Source organism: Castor canadensis, chromosome 13, assembly GCF_047511655.1.
Source record: "Castor canadensis chromosome 13, mCasCan1.hap1v2, whole genome shotgun sequence".
NCBI classification, from domain to species: domain Eukaryota; kingdom Metazoa; phylum Chordata; class Mammalia; order Rodentia; family Castoridae; genus Castor; species Castor canadensis.
Genome location: NC_133398.1, coordinates 5,274,432 through 5,292,347, shown reverse-complemented (window position 1 = coordinate 5,292,347; position 17,916 = coordinate 5,274,432). Strand labels below are relative to the sequence as shown.

Genomic DNA, 17,916 nt, shown 5'->3' with positions numbered 1-17,916 from the left:
GACGGGAGATGCAGAAAGGATAAAAGATAGACAAACATGCATAACGTTGGGATCAAGTGTGCTGGGTGCTCGGATGGAGACGCACAACAGCCTTGTTACTTCTTTTCTCTATTATTCTCTTCATTTACTTTGCTTCTTTTTCTTCTCTATTCTTTAAGGCCTTACTTCTAAAGTCTTTCTTTAAAACCTTGCTTCTTTTCTATTCTTTAAAGTCTCTTTCCTTAGACTTGCTCTGTCCCATGTTTTCTCTTTAGCTTTCTTAAAGTTTTGGTGTTCAGACTTGCAGACAACAGTAGTGCATCTAAAAACTGCATTCGCATAACTCTTAAAGGCTCGGTGCTCAGACTTGCACTGTCCCATGTTCTCTTTAGCTTTTCTTTAGCTTAGCTTTTCTAAAGCCTATGTATAAAGTTCTCGGTGCAGACTTGCACTGACCCATGTTCCCTTTAATCTCTCATATAACTCAGCAGCAGCAGCAGCAGTCAGCTATGCCATTCAGCAAGCAGCCCACCAATAAAAACCCATCAATCCCCTTCCCTCTAGTGGTAGGGAGCAACAGTTGTGGGGGGGGGCGATATTGTAACAAGAGAAACCTCCTCTCTACTTCTCTGAATGTAAACAGCTTAGGAAAAGCAGCTGTGCTGCATTTTGCACTTTGCTCTCTTCTGAGGCTGGGGCTATGCCAAACTCACCCTGCCAATTATTGGGCACAGCTGTACTTATGTCAAATTCTCATAGGCTTCTCATGATCCGCTCCCCACTTGTGGACCCCACAGCTCTTAGCCATTTGCTGGCCTAGGGCTGTGGTAAATGGGGTGTCACCTGGTTTCTGGGTGGGAGCCATGTTTGCATGGCTTTTTTTGTTAAGAACCCTTTGTCCTCTCCCATGTTTCTTCTGACCAGGGTGGACCCTAGTGTCCTCCTGAGGAATGAGAGGCCTGGCACACATGGTTCCTGAGGAAGTGGCAGGATTCAGGTCTAAGACCACACTCGCCCATGCAGCTCTGACAAGCATCACCTGAGAAGAGCCATGTGGAGACAAGTGCCTCCTTGCCTGCCTCCTCCCCAACTGAGCCCTTCTTGGCATGGGGTCCCAACGTCTCTGAACCACACAGCCTCTGAAGTCATCAATGCTACTAGTGCAGGAGACCACCTGTCCTTTCTAGAGTGGCCCATAGCCTCTGTCCCAGGCACAAACAACCCTGGGTCTACAGGGTTTCCCAATCATTCCACTACAAGAAATGAGGTGGAAGCTCCAGCTGAGCTATCTACCTCTCAACAGGTCAGTGGGCACAGGCCAGAAAGCTCTAGGATCTCTGCCTGCAGTGCCTTCTGGCCTGGCCACAGATGGCAGGATGGGGGAGTCACCCTACAAGGGTGAGACCAGAGGAGAATGGACTGTGGAAAAGCCAAGCAAGTCCATGCTTGAGGTGATGCTGATGTCCGATGAGCACCGCCCGCATTAGTGACCCCACACACTGCCAGCTGAGGCCCAGGAGGGAAGGACTGCATGAACACTGAACCTATGGTGGACTTGGACTCCAAGTGTCCAGGACTGGGTGGCACCCTGGCCAGGAGAAACATGGGAGAGGTGAGTTTGTGCAAGTCATTTCTTCCTTCCTGTTTTTCAAGTTTTCTGCCAGGTAAACATTTTGCATAATTCAGAAATTCCCAGATCATTCTGTGGAATACACTTGAGGAAATCCGTGGAAACACAGCAATGGGGTTGTTTATAAAAACAAAATTGGTTCACTTAGGATATCAAGACTCTGGGGAGTGTATACAAACTGTCAGTGACTGTCCTGTCCAAGGGCTGTCTGCATAAAGACTGGGGGCATCACCACCCTACAGTGAGGGAGGACACACTCAGTGGGCTGGCTTCAAACAGGGTCACCATCTCCAGAGGTCACTTTCCCCACTCTGACCCACTGGCAACAGGCATGCAATTCAGACCGGCTCAGGGTGGCTGCCAAGAGGAGATGGCAGCACAGTGAGGCCATGAGACATCTGTGGCAGGATGCAAGGCTGCTGTGGGCTGCCTTACCTTTTCTATCTGTCTCAGTAGCATGGACCAGTAAGATGTCCCCTGACCCTCCGCGCACATCTGGCCCATCATCTCCCTGGAGTGAAAACAGCAAAGAAGGGAATGAGGTAGGGCTGAGGTGACAGACACTGTGCTGCAGGGACCCCAAGTTCTCCTCAATTTGCTCTCCTTAGCCAGGTGAGCCTCTGGCTCAGTCTGCTTGGGAGACTGGCCTAGGTTGGAACCTGCCAGGAAATTGGATGCCCTGGAGCTACCCAGACACTGGGCACCAGAGCACATTACCTTCAGGGAAAGATGGTATCATAACACCCCACCCCTGGCTCACAGATCCACTGACCAGAGACCAGGTGGGCATCTTTACCCTGAACTGTTGGGTTCCAGAGGAGGCAGGCAGGCACCCCAGCCACCCCCAAGAAGCCTGTGAAGGCACCGGGACAATTTTCAAGCATGGTCATGTTCCCAGAACTGTGGCGAGCTGCCCTACATCTAAGTCCATTCCTCCAGGTGGAAGTAGAGCCATCTGTAGTGGTACACACCACAGGTTCTTCTAGGGAATCCCATGTCAAGGAGCAAAAAGTTTCACAAAAATGTTCAATGACATCTGATGCTACCTATGTGACCATTGAATCCTGTATGCCAGCATCATTTCCCTGGGGCAAATAGGCTTCAACCACTTGGCCTAGAGCCAAGAAGAGCTCCAGTGGAGCCAGGAAGCGAAGCCAGTCCCAACATCACCAGCCTCAAGCTCTGTAGCCCTGCAGGAGATAGAACCAACACACTATGACGCCTTCTGCCTTTGAGCCCTCTCAGGGCTTTGGTGTTTTTACCCTGACTCCAGAGTCCTGAGTGTGTTCTGGGTTTCCCAGTAGGGACTGGAGTAGCTATGTCCATAACCTGATTTTTGGGAAGAAATTTAGCACTTGTCACAGTCTCTGCAGAAAGTCCCAGCTTTCTGAGCAACAACCCCACCAACCTGCCTGCTGCCTAATGGCATAAGGCATAAATAACATCTTGGTGGAACTATGCAGGCTAACTTCTTGTCCTGTGTCTGGGTGTAACAGTCATCAGATTGCAAAACTGCACATGGCAGCTCCTCAGGGAGTCAAGGCTGCTCATGAAGCCAACCCTCCATATTTCCAGAAGGGCATGGCAGAAGGGAGAGGTGGGACTCTCTGGGCCCAGCTTCCTCCTCTATGGTGACAGGCCTGCGTGTTGTTTTAACCAGCAGGGCTCTGCAGACAAAGCACAGCTCAGAGGCAGCCACGGAGTCTAGGCCTGAGTTTTCTTAATATGCAGAGGCTGAATGATGTCTCATGTGTGGCTATGGGCTTCCTGCAAACCTTACTCACTGCACCCCTGGAAGTGCTGTCACAGGGGCTTAGGGAGGCATTGCAAGACCCAAGACCACTTTCTAGAAGCAGCAAGAAAGGGAATAGCACACTTTTTCCTGGAACCCATCCCTGTCAAGAGCCTGAGAGCCCCAGGGTCCATGCTGTGATCTTTCTTCTAGGAACACCCCAAGTCACACTCTCTTCAATCCCACTCACTCTCCCTGTGTGGAACTAATATAAACTCTAGACCTGTGGAGTCCTCACCTCTTGCTTGAGTGTCAGTCTGGCCATAATTTCATTGTGGTCAATGAGAGACAGCTCATCCACTTCCTCTTCTGACTGAGCCAACTCCAGAGCATCTGGTGACTTTGGGGCCCTGGAGGGAGAAGTGGTTGGTGGTGTAAGCATCAAACAGGCCCCAGGTATCCTGATACCCAGAGGCCAAGGCAGTGCATGGCATTACAACTACTTCCAGACAAGTTCACCCCGCAGCTACACTAGGAAGCCAGAGTGGTGGGCAGGGCCAGGACATGGACTAGACTCCTAGCTCTGCTATTGATCAGCTGTATGGCTAGGGGACATTTCCTGTACTTTTTCTGGATTCTCATCTGCAAATGGAAGGAGCTAAGCTGGAGACTGGAAAGGATCTGCTGGGCTACTGGTGTGAGTAATGGTTTCAGTCATGCTGTATCCAGCCCCACCAGATACATCAGCATTCAGGGAAAAGGGCGAGCAGGGTAGCAGAAAGCACTGCTTGGGGTCATGCTCCAAGTCCCTCTGATGGTCAAACCTCTGTTGAACCCTTTGCTCAGCAATAAGAGCTATGATCAAGCAGACATGTCCACTGTCCCCAGGAGCTCAGTGTTTAAAAAAAGTAGTCACAATAGTAGTAGTCACAAGATGGAAAGCACAGAAGGTGTGAGGAGTGTGAGCGAGGGGCTTGACTTGAGGTTGGGGAAGGGCCCTGGGAGGGACTGATAGGCCAAGGCTTTAAGTACTGAGAAGCCAAAGGACGGGGAGGGAGAACAGCTAAGGGCAGCTGGGAAGGGCAGAAGTGGGTCTACAGATAGCTGGCTGCCCACAGTGCTTTCTCACACATTCAGCACTGCTACGTTCCTATGAGGCACTCGTTGGCTTTGTGATCACAGATTACATTTTTAACACTAATTACCTGAGAGGTAAAAATATGTGCCTTTAGGGAGAACCAATGGGCCCAAGCAAATGCTCCAGGGCCTGGGAAGAGCCACTCTGCTGAGGCTGCAGCAATGTCCAGCCTGACCATGGCCTTTGTGGAATGAACACATCTTAGTGACTTTCTGACTGTCACCACGCTCATCTTCCAGCTCTTTCACAAGAACCATCTGAACTTTGAAAATGACACTTGGGGTCCAGTGAAGCAGGTGACAGAACCCACAGCTGCTTTTGCTTGACACACACAGACCTCTGCTGGTAGGTGTCAGATTAAAAAATCTAGCATTCCTTGGGGACCTTGCATCTGGGGACAATAACCAGACAGACTTCATGAGGACAGTGCCCTACAGTACCCACAAGGCAGGCTGGTCAGGTGGCTTTTCAGCAGGTGACAGAGCTGCTTTCTCAGATCTCTTTCTCTTGGCATCGTTTACAGCCTCTTCACTTGCTCATACTGAGGCCGGACAATGACCAATGGGCCCCGCTTTGCTCTACAAGATCATCCAGGGCCTCAGAGGAGGCTGGCCCTTGACTTGAAGGGGGAAGAAAGGCTTGAACAGGTAGAACATCTCATATGAAGGTGACACCAACATACAACTGCAGGGGATGCCCGCTGGCAGCTCTGTCACGCCCTCTGTAAGTATGCATCTCCAAGCCTGGGGCAGGTTTGACTTGTGCTAACCCTGAAAACGTTAACACGCGAGTAAAGAAGTAACAACTCAATGCACTCCTGGACTCTTTTTTTTTGCTGGCACTAGGGCTGGAACTCAGGACTTTGTGCTTACAAGGCAGGTGCTCTACCACTGAGCCACACTCTAGTCCCACTCCTTGACTCGATGGATTTGGGTTATAAAAAACTAAGACATACAAGACATTTTTTGGGAGAATAGGGGAATCAGAATGTGGTTGCCTGTCAGATGACATAAGGGAATTTACTACTGACTCTCTTAGGTGAGATAATGGTATTATAATCAGGATTTTTATTTGTTAGGAAGCACATGCTGGCACCTTTTTTGAGATAGTGGGATTTGAACTTAGGGCCTGACACTTGCTAGGCAGGTGCTCTACCACTTGAGCCACTCTGCCAGCCCAGCATGCTGGCATGTTTGTGGGCTCAGGGTCACAAGATCTTCAACATGGTTTAGCAGCACAGCATTTACACATCTAGAAAACATCTATGTGCGACAAGTGTGTGGGAGGCAGGGGGTGGAGCGTCTTTTATACTCCAGGGTACCTCAAGTTGGAGGCAATCACTGAGGAAGATGGCCTGCGTTTTGAGAATGAACTTTTGGGACTAATGTGGGTGATTTCAATGGCGGGCAATACAGGTGTGATTGGGAAGGACCGGCAGACTCTGTGCTGAGGGCGTTTGAAGGCTGGGTTACTAGTGATCTTTCAGTTTTCCTGCAGTTTCTGAGCATGTATTACGTGAGAATCAGAAGAGGAAAGGGCTGGAGATGTGGTTCAAGTGGTAGGGCACCTGCCTAGAAAGCATGAAGCCCTGAGTTCAAACCCCAGACCACAAAAACAACCCCCCCCAAAAAAAACCAACAACAACAACTAAAAAACCAGAAGAACAAAGATCCTTAACAGAAACAGAAGCAGTCCTAGTGGACTGGCTGTGGGGACTCAGGCAGGCCTTAATAAGCCAACACGCTCTCAAGACCAGCTACTCCCCGTTCACTTCCTACCTCTCTCCACCTTCTCGGCTGTCCTTCCCAGGTATGCTGCTGCCAGCTGAGGGATCTCTGGGATTTCCATCTTTCCCAGTTGATGGTTCCTGCAAAGAGAGGGAGTAATGAGTTTTCAACAGGTAGCCCAAGCGGGGTGGTATCTTCCCAACGCTCCTGACTGCAAGCAGCTGTGGAGTGCAGGTGCTTACAGAACAGTCTCAGGCAGGAACAGTGGGATAATGTGGTCATTACAGAAAATACAAACCCTCGGGAGACTAGCCTCCTGCCCTTGGCGAGAATGGAGGTGACACTCTTTGTAGCTTCTGTCAGCTGCCAGCCTGCCACCCAATCACTTCTGAAGAAAGACTGTCCCAGAAGCCCCTCTCAGAGTTCAGTGGGCCCTGGACCAAGGGCTCCTGCATAGCTCTCTTTGCCCTTAACAACAAGCTAACACCACCATCACTCCCACATGGAAACAGAGGCTAGGGGTCAAGGGCTTCCCGAGAGCCTGCACAGCTCGTGAATGGCAGAGCCTGGATCTGAACCTGTGGGCTCTCTCCAGCCTGTGTCCTTAGCCAGTGGGCCTTACCATTGTGCAGCAAAACTTTGTGGACTCCGAGTTAAAATAAGTTCTAATTCTCAATCACTGACAGTTCCCAAATGGTCCAGCTGCTCAAACATGAGTATGAACCGCCCCAGCACACCTGCCACTGCCCTATTCAGTGGCCCTCCAAGGTCCCTGGGTTGCCAGGGAGGAACTGGGCTGTGTGAGGTACAGTCAGCACTGTAAGGACCACTAGCAGAAGGAGGCCATGGACTCCCCATTCAGTCTGAACTGGATGATGCTGGTATGTGACCAGAGAGGAGAAAAGGGTGGGGACACCACCTCAGCTCCTACAGGCAGGGTCATATCCTACCGGGGCAAAAATTCCTCAGAATTCTGTGATACATGAAGGGAGGTCTGCCTTGTTGTGGCCATCTCAAACCCCCAGAGTTCCACAGTAGGATCACCTCAAGGGACTCACTGTGCTGCTCGGGGCTGGACTTGCCCATGGGAAGATCTCCTGGGAGGGCTCCAGTCCTCGGGGACCTATCCTCCCCTGGAGGAGATTGTCCCACTCAGGCTTATGGGGACAGTGGCCTCAGAGGCCTCTCAACTTGCTTGTGCTTTGCTGAAGTCAAACGTGGAAAGCTGACTGCTCTACTGCTCAACAGAACTCCGGCACCTTGACATCATGAGCTGGGGCAACAACTTAACAAGGTGACGATGGCGAGGATCCTGTATTCTTAAGGAGGGAGGAGCATGGATACCCGCAGGGCTTCCCCGAGACTCACCCAGCCTCCCCAGGAGCAGCTGAGAGGAGTGAGGGGCATGCTGGGAGGAAAAGGATGGGGAGTGGGAGGAGCAGCTCTCTAGGAGGGATGGAATGAGTTTAGCACTAGAAGGTGGGGATGGAAAGAAATCCCATAGATGGCAGGCTGATCTGTGGCAGGGCCCACCATCAGGTGGCTCCTGGAGATTTCTAGAAGACCCATCAGGCCAGGTTCTGAAAAGCACCACATCCACTGAAGCAAGGGCAGATCTCCACCTAGAAGCTGTGCCCTCTCCCACTGGGCTGAGGCTGACAGGCCTGCGGGGCTCAGCCTGCCAGTGACCTGGAGAGGCTCAGCCAACAGAAGCAGGTGCAAGAGAAGCGGCCTCAGGGAGCAGAGGCCCAGCCCTACCAGGCCAGGCCACATGCACACGGCCACCACCCGAGGTTACTTACTCCTCGAGTGGGGGCCAGTTCCTCGTTGCTCTGGCCAGAGGAATACAGATTGACGTATTTACCCTCACCAGCTTCCTCACTGGCGTTTTCACTCTGGGAGGAAGACAGGATGAGAGGAAAGACAATACGCCAGGCCCTCTATCTAGCCAGCCCTTGGAGCTCAGAGAGGCCAGTAAGCAGGGCTGGCCTGGACCAGGACACTCCTTTCACAAAGAAGAAAGGGTGTGAGGGCTGTGCTCACTCTTTCTGGGAAGTGCTTCCCTAGGGTCAGAGGTCAAGGTTGCTTTTGCTGACTCTTGCCTCGGGACTAGCAGGGCCCCAAACTTCCTGCTAGACCTTCTCAGAAGGTGTCATGGGCCATTCTGGAAACCGTCCCAGCAGCCCAGTAGTTGTGGGGACTATGGGAATCCCTGGTGTGGTCAGAGAAAAGTAACATACCAGAACAACTCAACATGCTGGAGAGTGTCCCCATCTGCTGGCCCTTTCTAGCTTCTCCCTGGGCCTGGGAGAAGCACCAGGGGCCATTGCACAGGACAGGAAAGCAGCCTTTGCCTGGGCAGCACAGGCAGGAAGAGCAGGCAGCTACCTTGCATCTGTCACTTCCACATTCCATGAGGGTCTGGACCTTTTCCCACAAATAGCCAACAGAAAGCTAAGAGCATTTTCTATCTTGTCCTTACGACAACTTACTGTCTAAATGATCACCAGCCCAGTTGTGGAAAATCAGATTCCTAGTTTGATGGGAATTCTGTGTAAAAGATTCAATTTCTGTTCTGGAAACAGATGGGCTACTATTGTATCTGTGGCCTGCTGAGCTGTAAATGGGCCTACTTCAGCAGCAGACCAGACAGCTGATGGAAAGAAGATAAGGCTTTTGGTGACCCAGTGATGCCACTTTTTAAAACCATGTGATGCGTGTGAATGTGTGAGTTCTCACCGAGTCAGTGAAAGAGGTTTCAGAAGGAAGGCAGATAGGGTTCCCATGAAAGCTGCTCTCCTGAGAAGATGAAAGAGGCCCGTCCACGGTGCTGGGAGGCGGACTGGCTGTGGTGGGCACCACTAAGTCCGAGCTTGGAGACGGGTGAACAGGTGGGAAATGTGGAGAGGAAGAGGAGGTAGACGGAAGGAAAGGTTGGACGGAAGCTTGGTGGTGAGGCACGAAGTCCTGGGAGTAGGACCTAAACACAGATTTGTACTACAAAATCAAGGTGGAAAACACACAAAAACAAGAATGTGGGAAGGAGAAAACAGACAAGAGAAAAGGTGGTTAGATTAGCCGTGGCTGAGCACAGATGGGCACCGTAACTATCCTAACTACGGACTGCTGGCCATGCCAACCTCCCTTGGTCCCCACACCTGGCACAGCTCCCAGAGGGGAGCCTGGAGGATGGAGACCAAGCAGCATTGTCCTATACATCTGAACAGTAGGACGTGAAAAAGCAGCCTCCTGGTGCCCAAGGATAGCAAATCCCACTCATAATGTGGGTGACTACATTTTTCTCTGTGGTGGAAATGGAATGTACACGACCTGGCATATGCCTTTGTGTCCTCTCAGGGACCTTAGGACTAAATCCAATGTTGCAGACAAATTAGGTCATTGGGAATCTTTTGGATGACTCTTGTCTTATCCCTTAAGAGATAAGCACTGCAATCTTTTAAATATTGTAACCCAACTTAAACTTTTTTAGAAAGGGAGGGAATAGCTTTTAAAAGGTTGGAAGAATTTGCTATCAAAACACTAACAATTTCTAGGAGCTCACTTCCCTTCCTACTCAATGTTGTTTTTCTTTCTTTGCACTTTATTTAAAACAAATGCAGTGATTTTACAGCACTTCTTATGTTACCCCAAATCCACAAGGCAACACTCCCCCAAATTCTCATCAGACAGAAACTGAGAAGTGTCAATAGATAATTAGGTCCAAGGAACACTCCCCAGGCCAGCGCTCTGGCCACCAAGCTGAGGATCTGTCACCCCTGGGGGGGACCATCACAGGATCTGGAGAGTTCCTGCTAGGCTCATGTGCCTACCACAGAGGTGTACATGATAATCCAAACCCACCGAACTAAGGAAAAGGAAGACACAGAATTTTAAACTGAGAGGGCAATGCTGCTCATTTCCTTAAACATTTCCGTGAAGCTGGACAAAGCTGCTGCAACCTCAGGGATGGGGCCATCCCTCCTCTGCCCACCTATGTGGACAGCCCCACCCCTGGGCGGTTGCACTGATTAGACTGAAGTTCTTTGCTCCTCCTCGGTGAGGCCAAGGCCCTCTCACCCTTTGAGCTTCAGTGGCTGTTGATTTATATCAGACTTACTATTTCTTACTCATTTTAGTCCACCTAGCTCACTACTAAGGCTGGACTGTGGCTGCTATCAGACAAACTGGTGGGAGCGCTATACAAGTTCTGACCAACGAACACTGAACCCTTAGACACCTGGAAGTTCCAGCCACATCCTTCCACATCTGGAGAAACTGGGGGAGCAGAGGCCCTGAGTGGCTTGGCACCCAGCTGGGCCCTCACCCTGAGCCATGCGGGTGTCAGTCCCTGAACCTTTGAAGCTATCAGAGCTGAGGCTGCAGGCCCGGAGACTCTCAGCCTTCTGAGTGCCAGTGGAGGGAAGGGTTGGGCTTCCTTCTCACCTCTGGAGGATACCCACCCCATAATGACTGGGGGAGGGGTAGCATGGTGCCAAAAGGCTGCTTTTGGGGAACCCAACAAGACTGTCTCAGGCAGTAGCTTCAGCCTCTTGAAAAAGCCAGATTCTCAGCTTTGTCAGCTGCTCCCTCCCCAAACTCAGCCTGGCTCATAAATCCACCTGCCTGCTGAAACTAGCACAGGAAGATTCACCTTCAATGCCAACTCTTCCTGAGGCCTACCCTCATGACTCTGTAACTCCTCCATATAGCACGTAGTGCATCCAGCAGTCACAGAACACCCGACTCACATGTACACAATGGCCTCTGTGTAATCACAAATATGTCCCATTTGGGAGGTAGCTTCCTAGCTAATCACAGGTTACGTGATTAGTTACGTGTCTCCATGGGAGCCTCTTTTGGGAGAAGGTATAGGGTGTGGCTGAGTGTGAGTTCTCAAGTCACCTAGACATGGCTGGATCCCTTATCTTTCCATCTATGACCTTGGGCAAGTTCTTGAGCCTGTCTCTTCATCTTTAAAACAGGGATAAGAATGACAGCATTTCTCTCAGAGGACAACTGTGGCCATTCAGTGAAAAAATGTCCTATGAGTCCTCAGCATGACTGGTGTGACAAGCCCTCTTCCATCAGTGCCAGATGTCCTTTCCTGCACTCCAACACAGTGTAGCAGCCACTCTAAATACCAGGTTGAGATGTCTCACAGGAACCCAACACATATTTGCTGGATAAACAAACACTTAGGAACAGATTTTATCATCATCATCATCATCATCATCATCATCATTTTTTGGTTTGAACTCAGCCTTGCCCTTGCTAGGCAGACACTCTACCACTTGAGCCACACCCCCAGTTATTTTTAGCTTTAGTCATTTTTCAAGTAGGGTATTGCATTTTCGTCCAGGATAGCCTGAACTACTTCCTGCATAGCTGTGATGATAGTCCACCTGAGTAGCTGTGACCACAGGTGTGAGCCGCTGCATCCAGCCTATCATCTTTTTTTTTTGAGATGAGGTCCCTTGCTATGTTGCCCAGACTGGGTTTGAAGCTGTAATCTTCCAGCCTCAACCTCCCATGTAGCTAGGACCACAGGTGTGCACCAGGTGCTTGTCTCTGGTTCTATTAACTTAAGTGCCTAGACCAGTGCCTGACCCATAGCAGCATCTTAGCTGTGAGTGTGGCTGGGTGAGAGGCAAGCTTCACTGTCACCAAGGAGGAAGGAAAAGCCTGTCAGAGTCCACATCTCTGGGACAAAGGGGCCAGGCCCTCCCTCCTTTTCTTCTCTGCTCCTAGCCCAGCTCTGGTATTCCAGCTATGCGGTCATGCTGGGACAGGAGCCAAGCTTGCTTTCAGGAAGGTGGGGGATGCCAGGGAAGGCTCTCCCATCACAATGTCCTCTGCCCCTCTGCGCTCTACAGATACCAGAAACTGCTGGAGATCAGGATTTAACAAGTCCCAGTTTCTATCAATTCTCTGGAGATGCACCTCTAGGTCCTTTAGAGTGATACTCATCCCAGGGCAGAGAGAAGGGCAGCACTGGCCATTCTGCAGGCCGGCCACAGCCCAGAGTCTATTTTAGGACTTGGCAAATGCCCAGCTTTGCTTCTGATGAGCTGCAGAGTGTAGCAGGAATTTTTATTTATAGCTAGATTGAAACTGTTTGGGCTGAGGCGTGTACAACATGCAGGACACACTTCTGCAAGAGATTTCGGGGTGCCAGAATTAGCAAGCAGTTAGGAGAGGGCTGCCTGGTTATATAATCAGCCAAAATGCCAGGAAGGACCATCTGAAGACCAGAACACATGGGTCATCTATTTAACCTATAGAAAATGCTGTTGTGATCCTTTTAGTAATGAAGAAACTGAGGACATGTGCCTAATGACACAAAGCTGGTGAGAGGTGGCATGGGGTGGCCTATGTCACACTCAGTTTGTGTGTTCTGAGACACTGGCAAGTTCTGGCTGTGATGGGCCCTCAGCTGTGATCTCACAGCTCTGCAAGGAACAGCCTACTGATGGTTCAGAGGTCTCCTAAGCTGAGTGCTCTTGACGCTGGCATGCAAAGGGCAGTGACCTGGGTGTGACATGAGCCAGGGATGGAGCCAGCAGTGAGTGCGTTGACCAAGTGTCCCAGGACAGATAGAAGACAGAAGCAACAACAGGCTCTTCTGAGTATGCCTGGAGAAGCCAGGCAGGTTTTGGAGCAAAAAATGGTGGAGGCTGATGGACAGCATTCTGTTAGCTTGTGGACAACTCATTAAAGGTGAAACCACCTGATGCTGTCCCAATGCCACTTTTCTCTCCATGTTAATCCTGGTGTGAAAAATGACAGGGGATGGGCACTCTGTTATCACAGAGTTGCAAGGATGGCCCTGGACAAGGGACAGGTAGCATGACACAGAAGGAAAGCCAATATCCACTGTGCATGGAGCAGTCCTTAGGATTCATGTCATCACATGACTTTCCTGGGAACAAGGTCCTTTAATACTTGACCACTTTTGTCATTGTGGAGTCAGAGGCACAGCTGCAGAAAGGTACTACAGCTGTGTTCCTGTGCCTGAGGTGGTCCAAGAGCCTTGACCTGCCAAATGCCAGGAAGTCTAGAAGCAACAGAGGCATCTGAGTCACAGGTGCTGCTGGGAAATAAGCTCTGCTGGTATGTTGGGCCTGGCTCTCTGACATGCTCCTTGCTGTCCCCAGCAGGGTGAAGTAGGTACATCCTGAGCTCAGCTGGTCCCGCCCCCTCCACTGCTGGGACATCATACAAATGAGGGTCTTCATTTTCCTGGAGGGGTAGCAATAAGGGAGGGATGCTGGCCCGCAGATACATCCTTCCAGGTAGCTCAAACAAGGTGGGGAACAAGGTTGAGTCTGGACGACTGTACACTTGGAGGCAGCACTGGTATGCAGCGGCCTGGGTCTTTTAGGAAGGGCAGAAAAGCACAAGATGAATATATCATAGGAGCCAGAGCTTATTTTAAGGGCCCAACAGACTGGAACTGCCTCAAAGCCAGAGCCTCTTGGGTTAGCAGAGAAGGAAATGAGGAAGAAAACAGGCTCTCAGCTACTGCCTGGGACTAATGTGTCTGTCTTATAGAATGGGAGGCTGTAGTGATGAGTCAGCATCAGTTGCTCTGGAAATATCAGGGGTAGGGAAAGGACACAGTGGTGGGACAGAGAAAGAGAGTTCAAGGCCTGAGGCCACTACTCCCTGCCTTCAGGTATTCTCGCTGTGATTCTCCTGCTACTCACTGGCTGGTGCACTGAGCAGCTCCCTATTCTCAGAGGACTTGTGATCGTGAGCAAAAGAACACCCTACCCAACATAATAACAAACATGACCATACTAAATGAGCTCTCTCACACACTCTCACAATTGCCTCATGCCCCATTGGGCAGGTGAGGAAACAGAGGCTCAGTGAGTTGGGTGGCATATTCAGGTTTACACTGCAAGTAAGGAGGAAACAAGGGGTTGGGGTTGGGGGTCTGGGGAGGTTCAGAGGACATGGAGAAGGTGGAAGGCAGAAAAAGGCAAAAAAGCAAGAACATGTGGGAGTGAGGAAGAGTCTGTGCAAAAAGGATGGAGGGGGTGCCAGGAATGGACTTGTGGAGAGTGGGCAGAAGTAGCCAGCTAAGGCCTCAGAAGACCATGTGAGTGCTGGCTCTGGTGCTGTGAGACGGGTAGTACTGCAGTCTGTCTGTACTACTCCCTGTCAGGGACAGGGAGTATCTGACCACAGAGGCAGGAAGGCCTGCAAGGAGGCCTCACCTCAGTGGCCATCCAGGTGGGATGAAGGGGGAGCAGGGCAAGGGCGTGGTGGTGGGTGGGAGGAGTGGATGAGCTCAACTTGAATGGCTTTGCAGCATCAGCAAGACCTGGGCACTGTTTTAATTTGAATATGGTGCACACATGGTGAGTCTGAATGTGAAGGGGGACAAGATGACATTTCTGCTTTCTACTTGGGCAGCTCAGTGCACAGTGAATAGTAGGTTGGGAGAAGAGACAGCTGGGCAGACAGGAGAGAATGAGCACTGTGCTGCAAGCCTCCAAGTACAAGGAGGGAAGGCACCATGAAATGTGCACACTCTTCCAGGCCAGGGAGATGGAGCCCACAGATGCTTTCACACAACAGATTCCTCCTTTCCCCAGGGGGATCCCTGATGCCCGGGGACCCTCCAGGGAAACCCAGGAAAGTCAGGCAGACCTGGGAAATAATACCATGGGAGGGAGGAGGCTTCCGGCCCCTGGACACTTTGTTCTGTGCCCACAGACATTATGTTCCCACTGTGATTTAGCTCTTGCTCAGGATAGGAAGCCAACAAAGATGAGCTGACATCAGGAAGGGACAAATGAAAGGATGGTTGGAAGTTATTTTTCTACCAGGCAGAAAGGCACCAGCAACCAAAGGGCCCCAGGGGCCTGTCTTCACTCCCCTTCATGGGCCATCCCCTTTTCTTGCCCCACTCCATCACTCTATCTGTTCTCTTTTTTCTTATCTTCTACTTTTTTGTCTGGCTTTTAGAAAGGCAGTGGACCCAGGGTGTCTGAGATGGCTGTTGGGTGAGTTCTCAGGGTTGGTTTATGACCATGAGAGGCTAGGGGATGGGGAGACAGCAAGAGATGCAGATGCACTGGTGGAACATAGGAGTCTGCTCTGCATTTTGGGAGGTAGCCCTGGCTGCTTTACAGTGAGGGGACAGCCATGACATTGTAATCAAGGGTCTCAGGAGGCTCAGGCCTTTGTGATGAGCACATGTGGATGCACAAAAACCTGGGTCCATCTTTTCAGAAAAGTAACTGTCAGCCCAGAACAAGATACCAGCTACTCTACAGCCCTTTAAAAACAAACAAACTGGGGTCCATGATGACATACTTGACTTTCTTACCCCAAAGACTTTTTAAAAACATGACAGTTACTATGGCTATTGATATAATCTCTCAAAACAGGATCTTCTGGCAGTTTTACTTATCCAGAATCATTCTGGAAAAGAACTATGTCAACAGATCTCTGGCATCCCAGCAGGTCTCTTGGTGGTGGTTACATTCATAACTTTCTGCTAGCAGAGAAAAGAGGCACAAAAGACAGTCTAGGGGAAGGAGGAAGACACTTTTCCTAATACCAGCACTGCAAAACCTAGAGGGCACTGGTCACCTTTTGGTCACTGAGAATGTCTCAATTCTCCCATGGTCAAGGGCAATGTGAATATGAACCAAACTCAAAACGTTCAAAATTTGCATTAACAGAGTTCAGGAGACAGAAGGGACATGCCAAGGAGATGGCTGAGACATGAATGTGTGAAGGGGGCAGGCCCAGGGAGGGAGGATACAGCAGGCAGCCCTACAGGCTGGGCCATAAGAGGATACACTAGGCAGCCCAGGGGGCTGCAGGGCCCAGAAAGCCATGGAGGGAGCATCCAGGACAGATGGAACGATCTGACACTAGAAAGCTCAGCTGCAAGATGCTGGTGGCAGATGGTAAGGCTACTTCTCAGGCACTACACGGCAGGCCCATGGCCAGGCCAACAATCACGAGAGATGGGCCACCTCCAGGGTCTCAGTGCCCAGCTTCCCTGTGTTCCTGTCTCCTCACTCTCCCAACACCTTTCCTTATCAAGCTGCCTTTAATGTTTCTGAGGACACGAGTTAGGGTCTGGATGTTCATTCAGGACACTATTCAAGTCTCCCAGGATGATGAAGACTGCAAGATTGTCCCCACTGAGTACAGTATCACCTGCTATCATAGCAGATGGGGCTGCAGGCTGCAAAGAGGACAGATGCTGCCCAGGAGCACATGGGGACCAACTCCCAGGCTTGGGGTGAAACCTGAGGAGTGAAGGAGAAGCTCAGCAAGCAGGTAGCACATGAGGTGGGGCACCTGGCTTTCAGGACGGAGGTCCTTAGAAGATAGAGGTAGGGATGGCTATTGTCATTGCCCTTCAGACATCTCTCCTGGGACCTTGATTGATTCATAGGTACTTCTATTCCAGATAATCCTCTAGAATAGACTTTGAGTTTCCTGACCTCCATCCCAAGGCAAGGCTCTGGGCTTGAATCATCTTTGACAGCTAAAGCTTTACCTCCACCCCCACCATGCAACTCCCCCGCCATTACTCACTACTTAGCTTAACCCAACTCATTCTGCCTACTGAACTGTGAGCCACTCTCAGGCAAGACCGACCGTTCATCTTCCTCCCTTTTGGAACTGGCCCCCCCACACATAGGAGGGGTCCCATGCTTATTGAATCAAAGTCATCCCTGGGATACTAGGAAGAGTCACTAGGAATACTTCTTCAGCACCCACTTCAGTTTACAGTGCCAAATGGAGGTTTATTCCTCTACAAATTCCTGTGGCAAGGGGTCTGCAATGGTTAGAATCTTTAAGCAGAAGCAACAGACTGCTGTGTGAGGTGTCTTTAGCTTGGACAACTCTTGCACTCCCAAGAGCTCCTCAAATCCTATGCTGGACTGATGACCCAGACCCGGGGACACGGAGGGAAGGAATTCATGATAAAGGGCTGCTCTGATCATAAGTCAAAGCCTCAGGTCTGGGTTCATCTTAGAATTCAACCAGATGTTACAGGAAGAATAAACTGATATTACACTAAATCACTTCTGGTGTTCAACACATCAGATGTCACATATTCCAAACATTTAGGCCATTACTGAAATGAAGCACTATCTTGCTCAGCCCCTTGGGCTCCTTCCTGAAGCTGGAGCTGAGACTACAGTGTTAGAGATGCAAGATGCCTTTAGTCTTCCCATGCCCCAGCACTGAAAACCGTGAGGCTCTCATACCCAAACTCAATTTAAATGCCCTCAATATTTTATTTAATTTTGTAGCAAACAACCCAGTTCATTCACAGTCCTCTAACTGCTAATTGCTCAAAGGGATACTGTAAAACTCAGGATAGCTCACACTTCCTGTTCACTGTGCACATGGCAAACAGTACAGAGCTACCATGAGGTACCTTTAAGGCAACTGGGTAACCAGGGCAGCAAGGCAGTGGTCAGCCTGTGGAGCACACCCAAGGTTGCTGATGGCTCTGAAGAGTGAAGCCCAGCACCAACCAGCCAGGAGGATACTTTGCAAAATCCTCACTGTAGACAGCACCATCTTGGCTCTGGACATTGGACTGCAATCTGGTCATTATGGCCACCAAACCAGGAACCTGGGCAAATTTTAAAGTCACCCAGTCCAGGCTCATCACTGAGCCATTTGCTCCACTCAAGTATAGAATGAGAAGTAGAACAAGACC

At 50.4% G+C, this 17,916-nt stretch overlaps 1 protein-coding gene across 18 annotated transcripts in view; it reads right to left on the bottom strand.

The window, feature by feature from the left end:
• Rapgef1 (Rap guanine nucleotide exchange factor 1) overlaps positions 1-17,916 on the bottom strand; it is a 125,509-nt gene that overhangs the window by 12,447 nt on the left and 95,146 nt on the right. For 11 of the 18 annotated variants that reach the window (XM_020172140.2, XM_074052954.1, XM_020172146.2 and 8 more), the window contains 4 exons: positions 8,946-9,203; positions 6,258-6,346; positions 3,640-3,751; positions 2,045-2,120 (listed from right to left, as the gene is read on the bottom strand). In XM_020172140.2, coding sequence (XP_020027729.2) covers positions 2,045-2,120; positions 3,640-3,751; positions 6,258-6,346; positions 8,946-9,203 — 535 coding nt within the window. Of the gene's footprint in view, positions 1-2,044; positions 2,121-3,639; positions 3,752-6,257; positions 6,347-8,008; positions 8,102-8,945; positions 9,204-17,916 lie in introns of all 18 variants that reach the window. The other 7 variants (XM_020172151.2, XM_074052960.1, XM_074052957.1 and 4 more) reach the window with 2 other exon arrangements.